The following is a 19,397-nucleotide window of genomic DNA, read 5'->3' on the forward strand; positions in this document are numbered from 1 at the left end:
ATTCAGAAGCAGGAGAGACACCCAGCAGTTACTGGTCCACAGCAATGATGGACAGGCATTGAGAGGCTCCCCCGCCCTCCTGCTGGGGGAAATTCCTTCGTTAAAACTTGTTTATACTCTCCAGGAGGAACTCCCTGACTTACGGCTCTTTGAGGCCCAGCTGTGCCTTTTGAGAGGTTCTTTCCTCTAAGGCACGGTTTTGACAATCAACTTCCTACAGGCAAAAATTTCAGAGGCTAACGGTTGGTTTAGAGGCACAGGATTTTGCCTTGGTTTTAAGATCTAGCCTTCACGACCTAGGTTGTTTCTAGGTGAAATCCAGAAAGTTATATGCAACAAGAACATTTTGGATGAAGGAAAATTGCCATTCTTATTTAGAAAGGCTCTTAATCTAATTATATGACATGCTAGGTTTACACTTGCAAATCTGCAAATATATTGATGTTAGCTATTAAAAGTATTCAAATGCCCATGACACAGTGGGTCTGGGACTTAGAAGCCTTTTCTGGCACTCTAGGCCAGGTTGAGTCAGCTTAATCCACAGACTCACAGCATCCAACAAAGGAAGCTGGGTGGCCTGACATCATTTGGTATAAGGGGAAAAGCATTAGAAACCTGAACAACACCAGAGGGCATTGCTGTAGTAGATCTAAGAAGAACAATGTCAGATTTCATTGTGTTCAGCAGATTGTTAACCTGAGGAAAAGCGTCATGCATTGTAGGAGGATTTATTGTAAACCAATTAAAATTGAGAAAGTCTGGGCCACTTCAAGAAGTACATTTTGGAAAACGCTCTCTGGTACCCAGTATTGGATTCATGAGACATTAGTGTATATTGAAGGAAACTCCTAATTTTCTTGTTTCAGGACATGGCTAAATGAATGATCTGTCTGCTGCATTGAAAAACACTATAGCTACATTGGAAGGCGCATTAATGGTGTTTATTGTGTTATCTTGTTAGGAATCCAGGAACTCGGTTTATTGAACAGCTATGTTTATTGATCCACACAATATTATGCGACTGAGGAATGGTGGCTCTATCTGCCTAATGAAGAATGTTTGATATGCAACAGTTTTTGCCCTTTTTTGTGTGTGTACTTACACTGGAATCTTTGAGTTTGAGCAAATGGCTCTTAGCCCTTGGATTCTGTTGCCTGGCTTCCATACACTTACTCACCCATGTCCTCGTTGTCATATCCCCAGTGATTCCCTTCCCCACGCTTGGTCCCCAGGCCTCAGGTGAACAATCACCTTGTCTAGACTAAGAAATCCAGTGCTTGGCCACAATTATTAGTTCAAAGATGGACATATGATTTGGATTAGGGGCTTTTGCTGGAGCTTTGGAGGAAATGACCTCCCTTTCTTACTAAAGGTAAGTCTGGAAAGAGACAGGCCTAAGGCACTGCCAGTCATTTTTTTCCCCTTAGGTTGTTCTGCCTAGAATTCTTCAAGCACTAAAGAAGCAGAGTGAAAAAGAGGAGTGGTTAATGGGGTCTCGCTTACATCATTTGAGCTCTGGATAGAGCTACCCAGAAAGTGTTAAGAAATAAATGTTAAACCTCCTTCTATTTACTGGGGTCAACATATTTTCTTTCATTGTTTAAGCGACTGTGCATTGAGCTTTCTATTACCTGCAACTGAGAACATCCCAATACACACTTTGGATCAGAGCTCATGCAGGGCCAGTGAATATCCTCTGACCTCCACAGCTAGTGACTGAGCCTGCTGGCTGCTGCAGCTGCCATCTGCCATCATCTTTGAGCCATGGACTCTTGATTTAAAGTCTTAGGCAGAACCATCCTATTTGTTCATGTGCACACATCCTGGCTGCCTAGGAGGCTGTTTCCTCTGTGGTGGGAGGCAGGACACTGTGTCATACCAATTATGCACAGGAAAGGGGTCTTTCCCAAAAATCAGAAGGAAGGTGGATGCTGAACAGGAAACTACTGCAAAACAAATATGCATCAAAACCAAAAGTAAAATGCAAAGTCCACTTCAGTATCAAGGTACAGTGTTAACACAAGAGATAGGGTCCTTGTTCTATTTAATTTAGAAAACACGGTTTTCTCTCTCACTCTTTCTTTCTTTTAATTGAAAAATAATGCATTGTAAGTTGAACACCATTTCCCTGGCTAAATTTTAACTCCAGAGTAGAGGATCTTGATAGAGTCATACAGTTAGAGAATTCCAAAGAAACCCTTAATACAATGTAAGTAAGAATAATGAGGTGCAGAAATAATTGTTTTTCCAATTACTTAGTGGTAAATTCATTTGTTGCATGTGGTCACAAGGTTTATAAGAACACTCAGAGCCCAGCAATTCTTCCAGTTCTTCCTGAGCAATTTTCCACTAGTTAGGAGTCAGGAAAGAGGAACCATGAGAGCTGAGGAGCTGTGTTTTCATTAATTGTGAAATACACAAATATTGGCCTATTTCCTTGTGATCATAAAATTTGCAACATAATATTGCAGACATTTTTGCATATTACTAAAGTTCTTTGAAAAGCGTATTATTTGATGGTTTCTATTGGATCCACTATTCACACTATAATTACATATTGCTGGAAGTTTAAGCTGTTTCTACTTTTGTAATAGTGGAGCACCATAGTGTTACGTTGTGAAGTGTGGTCTTCATCTCTGGTTGTTTCCTTGGAAAGATTACCAAGGGTTTGCTCTGTCAAAGGAAATGACCTTTTTAAAGCCTTGTCAAATTTCTTTCCAGAAAGGCTCTCATGAGCAGCTTAAGGTTATGTACTTTTCAGACGTAAAAAATGTGTTCATTAGGTAGAATGTGTATAGAGACACTTTGGGAATAATAGAATCTTTCTTCTTTTTGAAGAAGGTTTTTCTTGTGCTGAGATATATGGAAAGATTTACAAGTGTATAGCAAACAGAATACCTTCAGGCACTTCTCCAGACCAGTAGCCACACCAGAAGAAGAGCAGACTCTGCTCAGTCAATGTCAGGGATGCACCTGCACCCTAGTCCCTTTCTCAGTAACTAATTCAATGTGAGAAAGTCCCACCTGCCTTTGATTATTGGCTCTGCTGGTGGGTCCCCCATAACTAGCTTTTCTAAGCTGGATCAATGATGCTCACTTCTATGTGCAGATGCTTTTCACAAGCTGTGATTGTAGAAGGGCAGCGAGGGATCAGGTTCTTACCAATACCTGTGAAATGCGATTAGATTTTAGTCTGTGAGGCATTTTCAGATTGAGCCACCGGACTCTACCCACATCAGAGAGACAGCCTCTGGTCAGGACCCAGGTGGTAGCCAGTCACTGCATCACTTGCCTGGCAGCCTCATTTAAGGGTTGTCCCTATCAAGCTATCAAGGCACCTGTTGGTACTTACCCAGCACTTGGATTGGATGTTTATTTTTATTTTTATTTTTCAGAGAAGAGGTATTGCTTTGTTGCCTGGGCTGGAGTGCAGTGATGTGATCATAGTTTACTGTAACCTCAAACTCCTGGCTCAAACTGTCCTTACGCCTCAGCCAACCAAGTAGCTGGGACTACAGTGTGCACCACTATGCCAGGCTAATTAAAACTTTTTTTTTTTTTTGTGGAGACAAGGGCTCACAATATAGTTCAGGCTGGTCTCAAACTCCTGGCCTCAAGTGATCCTTCCACCTTGGCCTCCCAAAGTGCTGAGATTATGAGTGTGAGCCCCCACACTTGATTTAGATGGGATGTTTAACCCATGGCTTTGGAAAGAGAAATCACCATGGCTAACATTCACTGAGTTCTTACTAGTTAGCATGCATTGTGCTCCACATACATTATCTCATTTAATCCTGCATAACCACACAGAGTGGGTACTGTTATTAACCTCATTTTATCTATGAGAAGACTGAGACCCAGAGAAGTTAAATAACTTGCCCAATATTTCATAGTTAGTAAGCAATGGAGTCCAGTTAGATTCACCAGGACTGGCTACATAATTTGTGACACCCACTACAAATTGAAGTTGGGTCCCTTGCTAAAACATCAAAATGGTAAGCTTAGAGCACTAATGCAAGCCCTGGATCCATCTAAGTGTGGGCCCCATGGGACTGCACAGGGTGCACATCCACAAAGCAGCCCTGCCTGCGCAGACAGACTGGTGACCATAATAAGAAGCACACTCTCAACTAAACAAGTAGGGCTGCACAACACACAGTTGGGCAAAGATTTGACTGTAGCACGTAAACAGCAAATGGAAGCCTTTGTGTGCGCTCCTCAGGCACAACTCCTCTTTAAATGCCAGCTTTCTCTTCATGAAAAACATGGAACTTTTTTCTAGCCAGAGGTGAACAGATCTGAGCTCATCTTGGTACTGTGCGTTCATTACAGCCTCTCCTTGGCTGTTTGCCCTTGTGGAGCTGGTTGTCTTCTGCTGAAAGTCACCACCTGGTGCTGTGGGTGCCATGGGAGGACAGTGAAGTTTCTGGAGGGAAAATAGGAATCAACCGTCTGTTTTCTCTGGGACTGAGTTTTCCTGGAGACATATTGCTCAGAAACAATTCCTTCCCACAGTAAAGCACAAGGCAAACTGGTAATTGCTACCACTGGGTGCTTAGTTTGCACTATATTTCACAGGTATTTAATCTTAACATGTAACTCTTGCTTTGCATGTGATTCATTTAATCTTTAATAGCTATAGGTAGGCATTTTAATAACCTTGTCTTTTAGATGAAGAAAGTGAGGGAGAGAGATTAAGAATGTGCCTATGACCTGAGAGTTAGTAAATAGAAGAATCAGAACAGAAATCTGTGTAGTCTCTAGTTCTAGAGCCTACAGACAACTGTCGCACCTTACTTCAAAGTTTTACCCAAGCATTCTGGAAGGATGGGCAGGGCAGTCAGACAGGCGGGATGTAACTCAATCCCCAGATCCAGAAATGTGGTCTTCCCACTGCCTCAGAGCAAAGCTCCAAAGTGTAAGTGCTGGAATTTTCCCAGAGTGACAGGGTTGAGGGTCAAACAGTCTCTCCTTATAGTTCACCAAAGGCATGGAGCACAAAAACACTCGCACACGCACCCATGCATGAGATACGGCATCACTCAAGCATGATGACTTTCTATCCACTCGGCAGTGCGTCACCAAAGAAAGATGACTGTGAATATATTTAAAGGCTTGTTTGAGTATTGAATCACTCATGCTCTTACCCAAGAACTTAGCTTTAATTTTATTTTTGTGTTCTAGTCAACAAAACACTGAACAAATAAGGAACCAATTGTGATAATAATAACAATAATAATAATAATACTTTGCATTGGTAAAGTACTTTACAGTCCATTGATTTTTCCCCCCTGCATTTTCCTTGAGTACCTCTGACGCTAGGATTTGTAGAGGTTAAGTGGGCCTAAAGAGAACCAGGTAGTGTGAGGTGGAATTGGATCGGGTCTTTCATCTCCTCACTTCTCCCTGACGCTCCATGGTAAGCCACAGCGTCTTACCCAGGAGGTGGGGGTTGCCATCTCTGAAAGCTGGAGGAAGGGGGTGTAGCACTTGTCAGGATTAATGAGATGCCTATTCATCCAGTTCCAAGCCTCCATTTGTTTGCCTATGTCTGCAATATATTTCTTTCTGAGACACTTGGACAACCTACATTCCCCGAAGTTAGGCTATTGTGAGTCAGTCAAGCTGGGATCTTCAGTGTTTTCACAAGTTACTTGGAAGTTTCCAAGAGTCACCATAAACCTGCGTGAAGTGAAACTGTAGAGGCTCATTTGTTTCCTTTTCAATAGGGCTAGCTTAATGTCAGCTCGACCATTCTAGAGGAGAATGCTTGGAAAAATGATTTTGCCCAAGTTCCTGAAAATACCTGAGAAAAGTTCTGAGAGCTTTTTTGGATATTTAAATCAAAATCCTGGTGAGTAAAAGAAGTTCAAGATGAGGAAGCCTAGCCTGAACACTCGTTTTAGAAATGGAAGCTGTCGTTTAGATTATTATAAGAGGTTTGAATGATTCAGAACAGAAGATTGCCAAGGAAAGTATCCAGGTGACTCATTCCTGAAGGCAGAAAGCAACCGTGAGTTCTGTAGGCCTGTGGGTGGCTGAATGATGGACTAACCATCAACATTATTTTTTATCATGTTGCTTTCCCAACCTATCAATAACCATGGACCCAATAACTCGCTCATTGAATGGATTCAGAAACAGGCCCCACATAAGTTACCCAGATTTGGGAGAATGGTTAGATTACTGTGTAGATACTTTTTAAACATAAGATTGTAATATCAATTGTCACAAAATGAATATTAATTAATTTAGACTTTCATCTCCATATAAAGTGTGCTAATGCTATAGGCCTTTTTCTTCCAGCAATACTTTCTTTAGCCTCATCCATATAGGGTAAGCCCAGTACTCATTGTACGTAAGTTACTTATGTAATTGCAGTACTCTTAAGAATGCAGATGTGGGTATATTCAAAGCACTATTTGAAATACATATTAGTAGACTGGACTATAAAAAGATTCTCTTGTATTTAAACATCCATCAATAAACTTTTAGCACCTTATTACCCTCAATGCAAGAGGTGGTTGGGAGGAGAGGCAGGACTCAGAGATGAGGTGGAGTTCCCAGTAAAGAAAAAAAGAACCAGATGGGGCTAAACTTCACTGGCAGTGGGGAGAGACAGCACAAAGCCTTCCCTTCCCTATTCTTTCCTGTTTTCAGACTTCCCAGGGTAGGGCTGGACAATTCATGAGTCCTTTCTAACTTTGTACTAGACCACATTTCCTCTTTAATATGGAGTACCCATCACCCTTGAAGACAGCCAGAATCTGTCCAGGTGGAGCCTATGGGTAAGACTGTGAAAAAGAAGCTCTCGTCAAGTCTAAGAAGTGCAATGGTGATTCCTTCCCACACATTCAGGTCTCACTAAACTAGACATGCCCATGATGCTTGGTGTTTCCGAAAAAGGTGGTATTATCTTTTGTCAGAAATGAAAATGAAAGTTCTGAGTGACCATGAATTTCCTAAAATGTGTTAATATCCAAGAAACCTTAAAACTGTTTATAAGGGGAGAAGGAAGAGAAGCAACGGAACAATGTTGCGAATTGTATAGGGACTTTGAAATGAAGTTCTACTCCCTAAAGCTTGTAAGGTGGGGGAATGTACAAACTTTTAAAAAAGTCTGTGAGTTCTTTGGTCAGTATGCTAATGTCTCTGCCACTCTCCCTCTTTTTAATATTTCTTACCAGGGTATGGGAATATTGCTCCGAGCACTGAAGGAGGCAAAATCTTTTGTATTTTATATGCCATCTTTGGAATTCCACTCTTTGGTTTCTTATTGGCTGGAATTGGAGACCAACTTGGAACCATCTTTGGGAAAAGCATTGCAAGAGTGGAGAAGGTCTTTCGAGTGAGTACTGCATCATATTTAAATTATAACCACTGCGATCCAGTTGGCTTTAGCCTGACAGGATCCAGGAGGCAGTAAAGGGGCATTATCTGCTTTTAATGGAATAATTTTAATGTTATGATTGTATTTTCTGTTTTGGCCAATGGAAGTCAAAGATCTTGCACCTAAACTTCCTTCTTTGAGTAGCTTCCTATTTTAGAGTGGTATTTCTGCAATCACAACACAAGAGGGTTAAGTATGGATTTGCCAACACAGATTTTTTGAAGAGGTGGAACAAGCTTAGTTTCTCCTTAAAGATGGAACATGGGGTTCCTCATTGTGTTTGTAATGAAGTAGAAAACTGTAAATCCATCCATTTTGTTGTTGGAACTCCCTCACTCCATTTTATTTTCAAGCACAGTGTCTTTAGGCTAATCCTGCTTCTTCCAGACGCCTAACTTCTCCAGACACTGCTCTGTGCTTTGCACCTGTCTCCTAATGGTCTGTCTCTCTCCCACCTCTCACTGCTCAGTGCTCCCTCAGAAATGGCATCCTGATGTACTACTTCCTACTGAACTGTCGATGATTGCTATTGCCTTAGTGGGTTTTTTCCTTTCTGGAATATTTATCTTTAAACAAGAAACAACTATCTCAACTCAAGGAATTTATTTACTAAAATTAAAATTAATAAATTATTCCTGGCGTTGGTTGCAGGCATGAGTGATTAAACTGGGGTTCCCAGTGCCCTTTAACTCACACTCATTCGTATGGTTTCACAGAACACTTGTTTTGCTCAGGCGTAAGGTCATTTCTGCTCTCTTACTCAGTACTGACCTGATTCTCAAGTCTTTCAAACCTTCCTCAGGGAATGCTTTCTTATGATGACTTAATATTTAAAAATGACATTTTGAGGTCTTTTCTAGGATCTAGGAATGGTGGCCAAAGACAAGATCAGCTGGAAGCTCTAAAGCTGTGCTTTTTCACCCTGTAAGAACTCTCAAACTTTGAGTTCAAGGCTGTCTCTGCAATAATGGCTTATACTTATCTTTAGAAGAATGCAAGAGAGCTTTCAGATGAGCAGTTTCAGAGGCTTTTTAAAAAGAGTAAAATGGGAGGAATGAGTCACCATGGCTGGGTGAGCCATTTATAATCTCACTCATTCTGGTCAGCTGCCTCAGTTTACTCATCCACAAAAGGGGATACAATTTGAATCTACTTTGTCAGGTTTTGGTGATGATTAAATGAAATAATGTGTGGAAAAGAACTTGTCATAGAGCAGACGTAGAGAGCCCAGAGCTTCAGCGTGTCTCTGCAAGAGAAGCCCTCATGGGCAAGCTAGACACTCATTCGGGTTTCATCTGAGGAGCTCTGTGGTGTGTGAGTTTTACTGGAATGTCCCACAGCCTTTGCTCCTTAATGCTGGCTGGCCGGTGGTCTCATTAGATTGTGCACCTGGGCTCCCCAGTAGTCTCCATGGAAACCATCAGTGCTCAGCTTCCCTGCTTTTCAGATGTTTAGGTCTTCGTAAACCAGACACGGCAGCCCTGTCTCCAAGAACTGTTTTGAACTGCTTGGAAGCACCCTCTTAGCTGCTGCCTCATGGCCCTGTGATAGAGAAAAAAGAATCTGGTGGATTGAACACTCAGAACAGGATTCAGTTGGAGAAATGACTGATCTGGCATTTTTATTTTTACGTAGCTTCTTTAGAGCTCTGTTTCCTTATTTGTAGAGGAAAGGATTGGACTAAAAGTTTTTGAAATCCTCCTTAGCAGAAAAAATTCTAGTTACTATATTCGAAATGACGGAAGAGGTTGCAATCATTTGGACATCTGCTACTAAATTTAGGGGCTTAGTCTCCCCTAATGAATTTCAGACTACAAATAGAGTGTACGGTTCTCCTTCCCCTTGAAACTGCCTCTCAAATGCATCATCAACAAATTCCGATACAGAGCCTTAGAAACCTCACATTTCATCTTTTTTGCTGATTGTCCGCTCAGCTCCTTGCAGCACCATCAAAGATCAGGATTCTTTTAGGAAGGCGAGACAGTTGCATATTAGTGAATTGGCAGCGCACAATGAATGCATTTGTTAAGTGTTGGAGGGATGCTATTGGAAAGGGTGACCGAATTCCAGGGGGAATGTAAGTACACTTCCTAAATATACAAACAACTGATCCTGCAGCAGTTTGCTTGCTGCATATAAAGTTTTGGTAGAAAATCTCAAAGTTTTCTGCCACTGATTTAAACTACATTTAAAAGTCCAATTATGTTTAGGTGGTTATTTGAGAAGTGAAAATTGTATAAACTAACAAAGCTTGGGGTTGTGAATTTTTAGTTCTCATGGGGGAAGGTTTATGTATTTCATCTGCTCAATGAGTGTTAAGCCCTTCTCTTGATCTGTTATGCTTTCCCTCAACTCTTGGGAAGACAGGATTTACTGTGGAGTAAAAATAAAATCTAAAGTTGGCCTTCTGCCAGGCATGGTGGCTCACACCTGTAATCCTAGCACTTTGGGAGGCTGAGGTGGGTGGATCACCTGAGGTCAGGAGTTCAAGACCATCCAGGCCAAGATGGTGAAACCCTGTCTGTACTAAAAATACAAAAATTAGCAAGGCATGGTGGTGCGTGCCTGTAATCCCAGCTACTCGGGAGGTGGAGGCATGAGAATTGCTTGAACCCAGGAGGTGGAGGTTGCAGTGAGTTGAGATTGTGCCACTGCACTCCATCCTGGATGACAGAGTGAGACCCTGTATCAATCAATCAATCAATAAAATAAATATAAAGTTGGTCTTCTAGATGCCTGAACCCTGAGGTGACCCTGGTTTGGGTCCTTCCAACACATCCCAGGTCTGATCCTCATTTTAAAGAATTGCTGAGGGGTATTGGATTACTTAGAAATGCTTTTGGTTGTGGAGTAATAAAATGCCTTACTATTGGAGTTTTTATGACATGAATAAATAAAAATTCTTTCTTCTCCTCTGGAGTTCAGAACTAACTGTGAAATGGAGGAGTCAGATGGAGATCAAATTACTAGCTTTATTGCTCATAAGCTGATCAGAGAATATAGCTTTAGCTTTGTTTCCGAAAGGGCTTATAGACACTTTACCCTGATTTAGGACTTTGCTGCTGCATTAGTTTTTCTATTGCTGTGTAATATATGACTACAAACATAGAAGCTTAAAACAACACTTTTAAATGGCCTTCTTGCACCACCACTTAGAATTTTAGTTTATTAAAATTAAACTTAGTTTAATTTTGCTCTCAGATGATGTTCAGAAACAAAGAAAAGGTAAAAGTAAAGGTGCCAAATTATTTGCAGATGTGTGTAATAACCAAACCTCAGGCAATCCGCCCTCCTTGGCCTCCCAAAGTGCTGGGATTATAGGCGTGACCCACCATGCCAGGCCACACAAATTTTTTAAGCCAGGTGTGCAGACCAAATAAAATATTAAGCTAGATGTACAGAAAGAACCAAAAGTGAATTCACCAGAAAAGACATGCCACTAAGACAGAATGTAAATTCTGTAGAAACCAGAGTACTCAACGCAGAAGGATATTTTTCTACCAGAAAGTGCTTGCCAACAAATAAAAACCCCTCGTATAGACCAAAGATGGATGAAAAATTCTTTACTTAAGGCACCTTTCAGCCAAATCAAATCACATGTAAAGTCAAAAAGAACTCACCAAAGGGAGGGAGTCTGAGAATCTGAGAGGAGAGTCACCCAGACAGAAGAAGCAGTGGACAGAAGCAGAGAGCAGAAAGGGCTCAGTCAGTACTGCACTCAGTTCCAGGGACCTCTCATTCCTCTAAGGTGCACTCACTTTGATCCCACTTCTGACACCATTTATGTCACCCTAAATAACATACAGAGAGAGGCTCATTGAAAGAAAATGATATTTACTTAGGAATGGGTGTTGCAGTGGTAACATACATGCCAGTTTAAACTATGTGTGCATTCAGGGAGGTAAAGCAAAAAAAAAAAAAAAAGAAAATAAAATAAAGGGGTTTTTTAAAGGAAAAATGAGGAGGATTACATAATTGTTTTGAGCTAATTATCCTTGAGTACAAGGATCAATAACAAGGGTGATGCCAGTCCAAGGTTGGACAGGCAGTTGCTGGGTAGATGTCTTCGCAGACATACTTTTCTGCATAAGGCGGTGATGGGTTTTGTGCAAGGTTGTAGTTTTTGCAGTCTTTTATGATAGCTCTTGTAATCAGGCATTTGTGCATGAGAACCCTTCCTTCCTGGCTTTCCCAGACTCTGTTTGTCAGGGTTTTAAACACAAGTAACCTCATTTTGATTCTGACAATTTTCACAGTCCCAACACTGATTAACAATGGGTTAAGAATTTGGACCCTATCTCACATAGCAAGAAGCCTGGAGGTACATTGACTCAGGCTTGTGCTATCAACTCCACAATGTCAGGTGTATCCAGATTTGTTACCTCTTTCTGCTCTGTTTTCTTTGGCATGGTGACTCTTCATCCTCAGACTTGTCACTCACATTGCAGGATGGCTGCTTCATGACCAAATAGCACGTTTTCACCCAACCTCATATCAGGAAATACAAAAGGAACTCCCTTAAAATTTTTCTATTTTAGAGCAGTTGCATATTCACAGCAAAATAGAGAGGAACGTACAGAGATATCTCTTAACCCCTTGCCCCCACACATGCACAGTCTCCCTCATTATCAGTATCCCCCACCAGACTAGCACATTTGTTACAATTTATGAACCTACATTGATGCATCATTATCACCTAGAGTCCATAGTTTACATTAGAGTTCACTCTTGGTGTTGTAGAGTCTATAAATTTGGACAAATTTATAATGACAGGCATCTACCATTATAGTATCATACATAATATTTCCCTCTCCTAAAAATCCTCTGTACCCTGCTTGTTCTTCAATCCTGCTCTCCTAACCTTCGACAACTGCTCATGTTTTTATTATAGTTTTGCCTTTTCCAGAATATCATTGATATACTTTGGCTGTGTCCCCACCCAAATCTCAACTTGTATCTCTCCGAATTCCCATGTGTTGTGGGAGGGACCCAGGGGGAGGTAATTGAATCATGGGGCCCAGTCTTTCCTGTGCTATTCTCATGATAGTGAATAAGCCTCATGAGATTTGATAGGTTTATCAGGGGTTTCTGCTTTTGCTTCTTCCTCATTTTTCTCTTGCTGCCACCATGTAAGAAGTGCCTTTCACCTCCCGCCATGACTCTGAGGCCTCCCCAGCCATGTGGAGCTGTAAGTCCAATTAAACCTCTTTTTGTTCCCAGTTTTGGGTATGTCTTTATCAGCAGCAAGAAAATGAACTAATACAGTCGTGTAATTGAAATCATACTGTATGTAGCCTTTTCAGACTGGCTTCTTTCACTTAAATATGGATTAAAATTTCCTCTGTGTCTTTTCATGGCTTGTAGCCCATTTCTTCTGGGTGCTGAATAATATTCCATTTTCTGGGTGTATCACAGTTTATGTATCCATTCACCTAATGAAGGACATCTTGTTTGCTTCCAAGTTTTAGTAATTATGAATTACACCTGTGCACAGGTTATTTGGTTGAACGTAAGTTTTCAACTCCTTTGGTTAAATACCAAGATGTGTGATAACTGGATTGCATGGCAAGAATATTGCCACACTGTCTTCCAAAGTGGCTGTACAATTTTGTACTTCCACCAACAATGAATGACAGTTCCGTTGCTCTACATCCTCATCAGCATTTGCTGTTGTCAGTCTTTCGAATTTTCTCCATTCTAAGTGTGTAGTGGTATCTTGCTTTCATTTGCATTTTTCTGATGATGTATAATGTGGAGCATCTTTTCAGATGCTTACTTGTCATCTTTATATCTTCTTTGGTGACGTGTCTGTTAAAGTCTTTGGCCTAGTTTTTAATTGGGCTATTTGTTTCCTTATTGTTGAGTTTTAATGTATAGCGTATTATTATTATTGTTGTTGTTATTATTATTATTATTTTTGAGACAGAGCCTTGCTCTGTCGTCTAGGCTGGAGTGCAGTGGCGTGATCTTGGCTCACTGCAACCTCCGCCTTCCAGGTTCAGGTGATTCTTCTGCCTCAGCCTCCCAAGTAGCTGGGATTACAGGCATGTGCCACCATGTCGGGCTAATTTTTTTATTTTTAGTAGAGACGGGGTTTCACTATGTTGGCCAAGCTGATCTTGAACTCCTGACCTCAGGTGATTTACCCACCTCTGCCTCCCACAGTGCTGGGATTACAGGAGTGAGTCACTGTGCCCGGCCGTATTGCGTATATTTTGAATTACAGTCCTTTATCAAGTATATCCTTTGTATCCTTTATCAAGTATATCCTTTGCAAATATTTTCTCCCAGTCTGTGGGTTATCTTTTCATTCTCTTGGTAATGTCTTTAACAGAGGAGAGGTTTTAATTTTAATGAAGTCCAGCTTATCAATTATTTCTTTCATGGAGCATGTGTTTGTTGTTGTATCTAAAAAGTAATTGGCACACCCAAAGTCATGTAGATTTCTTCCTATGTTACCTTCTAGGAGTTTTATACTTTTGCATTTTACATGTAGGTATGTGATCATTTCTAAGCTGATTTTTGTGAAAGGTGTAAACTTTGTGTCTGCAGCCATATTTTTTGCATGTGTATGTTCAGTTGTTCCTGTGCCATTTGTTGAAAACACTATTTTTTTCTCCATGTTATTGCCTTTGCTCCTTTGTCAAAGATAAGTTGACTATATTTATGTGGTTCTATTTTGGGCTCTCTATTCTAGTTCATTGATCTATTTGTCTATTCTTTCTCCAATATCATACTGTCTTGATTAATGTAACTCTATAATAAGTCTTAAAGCCAGTTAGTGTCAGTCCTCCAGATTTTTTCTTCTTTTTCAATATTGTGTTGACATCAGCTCCTTTTATGGAAGAAAAATCTTTCCCAGAAGTTACCCTGTCGATTTCCCCTTCTGTCTCATTGACCAGAATGAGATCACATCAGCATCTGCAGGGGAGGATAGGAAAGGAAGTATCAGACAAAGGACGATGGTATTGCCATGATGGACTTAAACCAGTGATTCTCAAAGTTTGGTCCCTCAACCTTAGGCCTCAGTATCCCTTGGGCCATCAGTATCGGCATCCACTGGAAACCCGTTAGAAATGAAAATTCTTTGAAAGTTGTGGTGGTGGCAGGGGTGGGGCTGGAGCTCAGCAATCTGTGTTTACCAAGCTCTACAGGTGATTCCAATGCTTAAGGAGCAGAGGAGTCATGTTTCATCTCTTGGGTCTGAACACATTGCTGTGATGAACAAAATTAGAATTCCGTTAGCAAAGAGGTTGGAGTAAGCAAATGACAATGTCTCACATAGATGTCAATTAACTGCTAGCCACAGAGACCACTCATAGAGAAGATGTCTTCTCTCTTCCTTGTCATAAATTAGGTGGCTGTTGGGATCCTTGAATCAATCAGGATAAGCCAGCCTATCACAAACAGCTTACTCCCACTCCTGCCAGATCTGCTGCAACCCAGGCAGCTTCTCAGGCTCAGGGGTTAGTAGGGCAGGGGAAAGAACTGAGCGCTGCATGCTGGCTCTTCAGAGTGTTGTCCTTCAGGTAGACCCCATTGGCCGGATCTAGTTACCAGGCCCTGTTCGTAACTGCAAAGGGGGTTTGGAATGCATTCTTTTATCTCCAAGAATAGTAGTAGATGTTAAAATTGGTGAGCACTAATATAGTCATGTACATATGCTCTAAGATGCACTCCTGGGTCCCACTCTAGGGTGACCAGCATTTCAGGAATTTAGTTCCAGGTCGTTTGTGCATCACTCTTTGGGGGGAATACTACTATTGTGAGACTCATAGATTTCACACCTGAGAAAATGCAGCGCATGATGTGACTTGCCTGGATTCACACAGTGAATTGGTGGTAGGACCTGGATTAGAACCACTAATCCTGCCTTAACCTCTTCTAGGTGGGCTGAAAATATTAATGTCAGATTAATCTACACTATGAAACCAATGCGGAGTTTAGAATATTTTAGTATACCATGCCAATCAAAGTAAAAATAATTCTTCCTGAGTTCCCAGGGAAATATCTGGGCAGTTAGCATCCTAAATATCTGCTTATTTGGGATGAAGGAGGGCTGACATTGGATTCTGAAGCAGGTTTGGGAAGCAGGCAGCCTCTTTGTCCCCTGCTGTGGGCTAGCTGTCTTGCTGGGCCAGGCTGACTGTCACTTGATAGGATGCTGTAGGAAAACCAGTCAAATTTTGGACTGGTTCTCATTTTCTTGGCTCCAAGCTGGACTTTGGACTCTGGTAGGAAGTACCTGCTTGTTTTTATCTGGCTCGGATCAGCAGGCTTTCTGATATTTCCTGTAAAACCAAGGGACACCTTTTTCTTTTTTTGGCTTTTTTTCCCCGCCAAGGATATGGCAGAAATGTTTATTTGCTTATGGATCCAAATGATTCTGGGTGTCACTGACAAGTAATAAAACATTACCCTAGACTTATGAGTGCCAAAATTACTTGGAAAATTTAGAACAGGCCACATGTTTAAGATGGAAGTGATGACAATCTCAAAGTGCTAATAAGGTTAAATTAGTGGACTGATCAACCACTTTAGATTCCAGGAAGGGGCATGTGGCAGAAGCCAAAGACTCCTGCAGGCATCTGCCATGTGCCTGGCATGGATCAAGGAGAGGCTTTTAAGAACACAATTGGCAGGAAGCTTCTGTTTCTGCCAACGCATCTTTGAGCTCGCATTCAGCAGTAAAAGGGTTAACTTAAAATAATTATTATTTCAAGGGCCAGGCACAGTGGTCCATGTCTGTAATCACAGCTCTTTGGGGGGCCAAGACGGAAGGATTACTTAAGCCCAGGAGTTCAAGACCAGCCTGGGCAACATAGTGAGACCCCCATCTCTGAAAAAAAAAAAAAAATCGAGCTGGGTGCGATGGCTTACACCTGTAATCCCAGCACTTTGGGAGGACGAGGCAGGCAGATCACTTGAGGTCAGGAGTTTGAGACCAGCCTGGCCAACATGATGAAACCCTGTTCCTACTAAAAATACAAAAGTTAGCCTGGCATGGTGGTGTGTGCCTATAGTTCTAGCTACTTGGGAGGCTGAGGCAGGAGAATCGCTTGAACCGGGGAGGCAGAGGTTGTGGTGAGCCGAGATTGTGTCACTGCACTCCAGCCTGGGTGACCGAGTGAAACTCTGTCTCAAAAAAAAAAAAAAAAAATCAAATTACTTGGGTGTGGTGGTGAGTGCCTGTAGTCCTAGACACTCAGCAGGCTGAGGAGTGAGGATTGCTTGGGTCTAGGAGGTTGACACTGCAGTGAGCTAGGATCACGTCACTGTACTCTAGTTTGGGCAACAGAATGAGGCCCTGTCTCTACAACTTTTTTTAAGTAAAATAAAAAAATAAAAATTATTATTTCAAACAGATCAAAATCCCTATTTTGGAAACTGGGTGTTATTTTCAGCATTGTAGGTTCAGCTACAGTTTCCAATACCTGTTGGTTCAAGGGTCTTGACTATGCACATCAGCATTGCGCCCAGAGAGGCAGGGGAGGAGGGCAGAGTGGTAGGCTGAGGCTTTAGGTTAAGAAATGGCTGTCTTTCAGTAGTGTAGAAAAGACACAATATTGGTGAACTTCAGTTTACGAGTGCCCATATGTCTCTCGAGTATCTGCTTCTATGTCATGCCTGCCCTAGTACTTACCATAGTATAAGTTCCTAACAAATAACTCAGTAGGATTAATGTTACTTGATAATGTGAGTTTATTTATTCATTTATTGAGACAGAGTCTCACTCTGTTGCCCAGACTGGAGGGCAGTGGCACAATCTCGGCTTACTGCGACCTCCGCCTCTCAGGTTCAAGTGACTCTCCTGCCTCAGCCTCCTGAGTAGCTGCAGCTACAGGCGCATGCCACCATGCCTGGCTAATTTTTATATATTTTTAGTAGAGATGAGGTTTCACCATATTGGCCGGGCTGGTCTCGAACTTCTTACCTTGTGATCTGCCCACTGGCCTCCCAAAGTGCTGGGATCACAGGCGTGAGCCACCACGCCCTGCCGTGAGTTTATTTTTTATCAGAGAAAAGACCCTGGTTTTAATGTGAACAGTTGCTTTCTTCCTTTTCCTAAGAGGCAAGAAGGTAGGAAGTAATTATTTTAAAATGCAAATAATTTTAAAGCTTTATCAACCAGGTCTGTTCCAAATTAGTTTAAGATTTTGTGTAGCTTTAATGATAGGGCCAGAATGTACATTTGGGGTGACCTACATATGTGACATCCACAAAACAGACTACACAACATTTCTTAATGACAGCCCATGACAGTTTTTCCATGGACGGCTCCTTCTTTCCTCCCTTCATGTAATGTAGGGTTGCTCAGCCTCGATACTATTGACATTTTGGTCTGGATAATTCTTTATCGTGGGAGTTGTCCTGCGAATTGTGAGATGTGTAGTGGCATCCCTGGGCCTCTACCCACTTGATGCCAGCATCATCACCGCCCACAGTTATGACAGCCAAAATGTCTCCAGACATTACTAAATGTGCCCTCAGGGGCAAAATTGCCCTAGTTAATTTGATCACAGCTATACTGGGATATAAGGGGACAATTGCCCCCAAAGACTACCAGGTGCATGCCCTGGTCCCCTGTCCAAATCTTTCACACGTGCCCTGGTGACTCCACCAATGGTCCTAATCAGTTTTTCAGTGCTAGTGCCATTCCAACTCAGAACTCTCCTCTCTCAGATGGGTCCTTAAAGAGGGCTTTGGAGATTTTATACTCTGGGAATCGGATCATTTCTCACCAATAAGGCAAAAATGCTTGGAGACTTGATGCTGATGAGTCCACATAGTGATAAATTGTTCTGCTCTTATTCTTCACTAGGCAAACCATCTCAGCACTAACTTTAACTGACCCATAGGGACTTACCTAATGTATGGCTCTTCTTTCTTGGCTTACCTTTAATAATTGGCCAGTATCCCTTTGGTGTTTCCTGTTGTCTTCTGAGGTCACTATAGAACGTTCCAGTGGCTTTAAAGTGCATCTTCACTCTTTTCTATGCCCAGTAAAGATGTCAAACATTGCCTAAAATAGAACTACTTAAAATACTGCCTGGATAGCATTTAACATTGAAACATTTTCCAGGTAGCTTTAACAGAGTCTCTCTCGCTCTCTCTTTCTCTCTCTCTCTCTCTCTCTCTCTTTTCCCCCTGGCAAACTTTGATCACAGGTAAGTTCTGGGAATCTGATTGTTATTTTGGGGTAGGAAATTATTCATGAACATCTGCATGCCGGAACCTTTGTAGGGAGCCTTGGGTCTGTCATTTGTCTGAGAGGATTTTGTTGAGATAATACTGAGTATTATGGCCTGTGGTACCAAAGTCTAGATATAGGTCGCTGATATATATGGTTTGGCTGTGTCCCCACACAAATCTCATCTTGAATTGTAGTTCCCATAATCCTCATGTGTTGTGGGAGGGACCCAGTGGGAGGTAATTGAATCATGGGGGAGATTATTCCCATGCTGCTCTTGTGATAGTGAGTGAGTTCTCATGAGACCTGATGGTTTTATAAGGGGCTTTTCTCCCTTTGCTTGACACTCATTCTCTCTCCTGCCATCCTGTGAAGAGGTGCCTTGCACCATGATTGTAAGTTTCCTGAGGCTTCCTTGGCCATGCGGAACTGAGTCAATTAAACTCCTTTTCTTTATAAATTACCCAGTCTCGAGTATTTCTTCGTAGCAGCGTGAGAATGGACTAATAGAGTCGCTCATCTGTTTTGAGGGTTTATTGTGCCAGATGCTGGGCTATCTGGGCTTTTCCTAGAGTAAGCTATACAGTAAATCTGCCAAAGAGATCATTATTGTTTCTTAATTTTATGAGATCGGAATTCTTAGACTGGTTCTGTGACTTGTCCAAGGTCACACAGCCATAAATGACAGAGCTAGAATTCCAAACCTGGTCTCCCTGCCCCAGAGTGCATGAATAGACTTAATCATTCCACTATACATCCTTTCTTCTTTCTCTTGCAATGTAGGCATAGCATGTGATGGCTCAGAGGAGCCTTCAC

General features: G+C 41.7%; 1 protein-coding gene across 2 annotated transcripts in view; it reads left to right on the plus strand.

The window, feature by feature from the left end:
- Positions 1 to 19,397, plus strand: part of KCNK10 (potassium two pore domain channel subfamily K member 10) — a 180,948-nt gene that overhangs the window by 126,562 nt on the left and 34,989 nt on the right. For both annotated transcript variants that reach the window (XM_050795868.1, XM_050795866.1), the window contains one exon: positions 7,188 to 7,348. In XM_050795868.1, coding sequence (XP_050651825.1) covers positions 7,188 to 7,348 — 161 coding nt within the window. The remainder of the gene's footprint in view (positions 1 to 7,187; positions 7,349 to 19,397) is intronic.

This window comes from Macaca thibetana, chromosome 7 (genome assembly GCF_024542745.1).
Source record: "Macaca thibetana thibetana isolate TM-01 chromosome 7, ASM2454274v1, whole genome shotgun sequence".
Lineage (NCBI taxonomy): Eukaryota > Metazoa > Chordata > Mammalia > Primates > Cercopithecidae > Macaca > Macaca thibetana.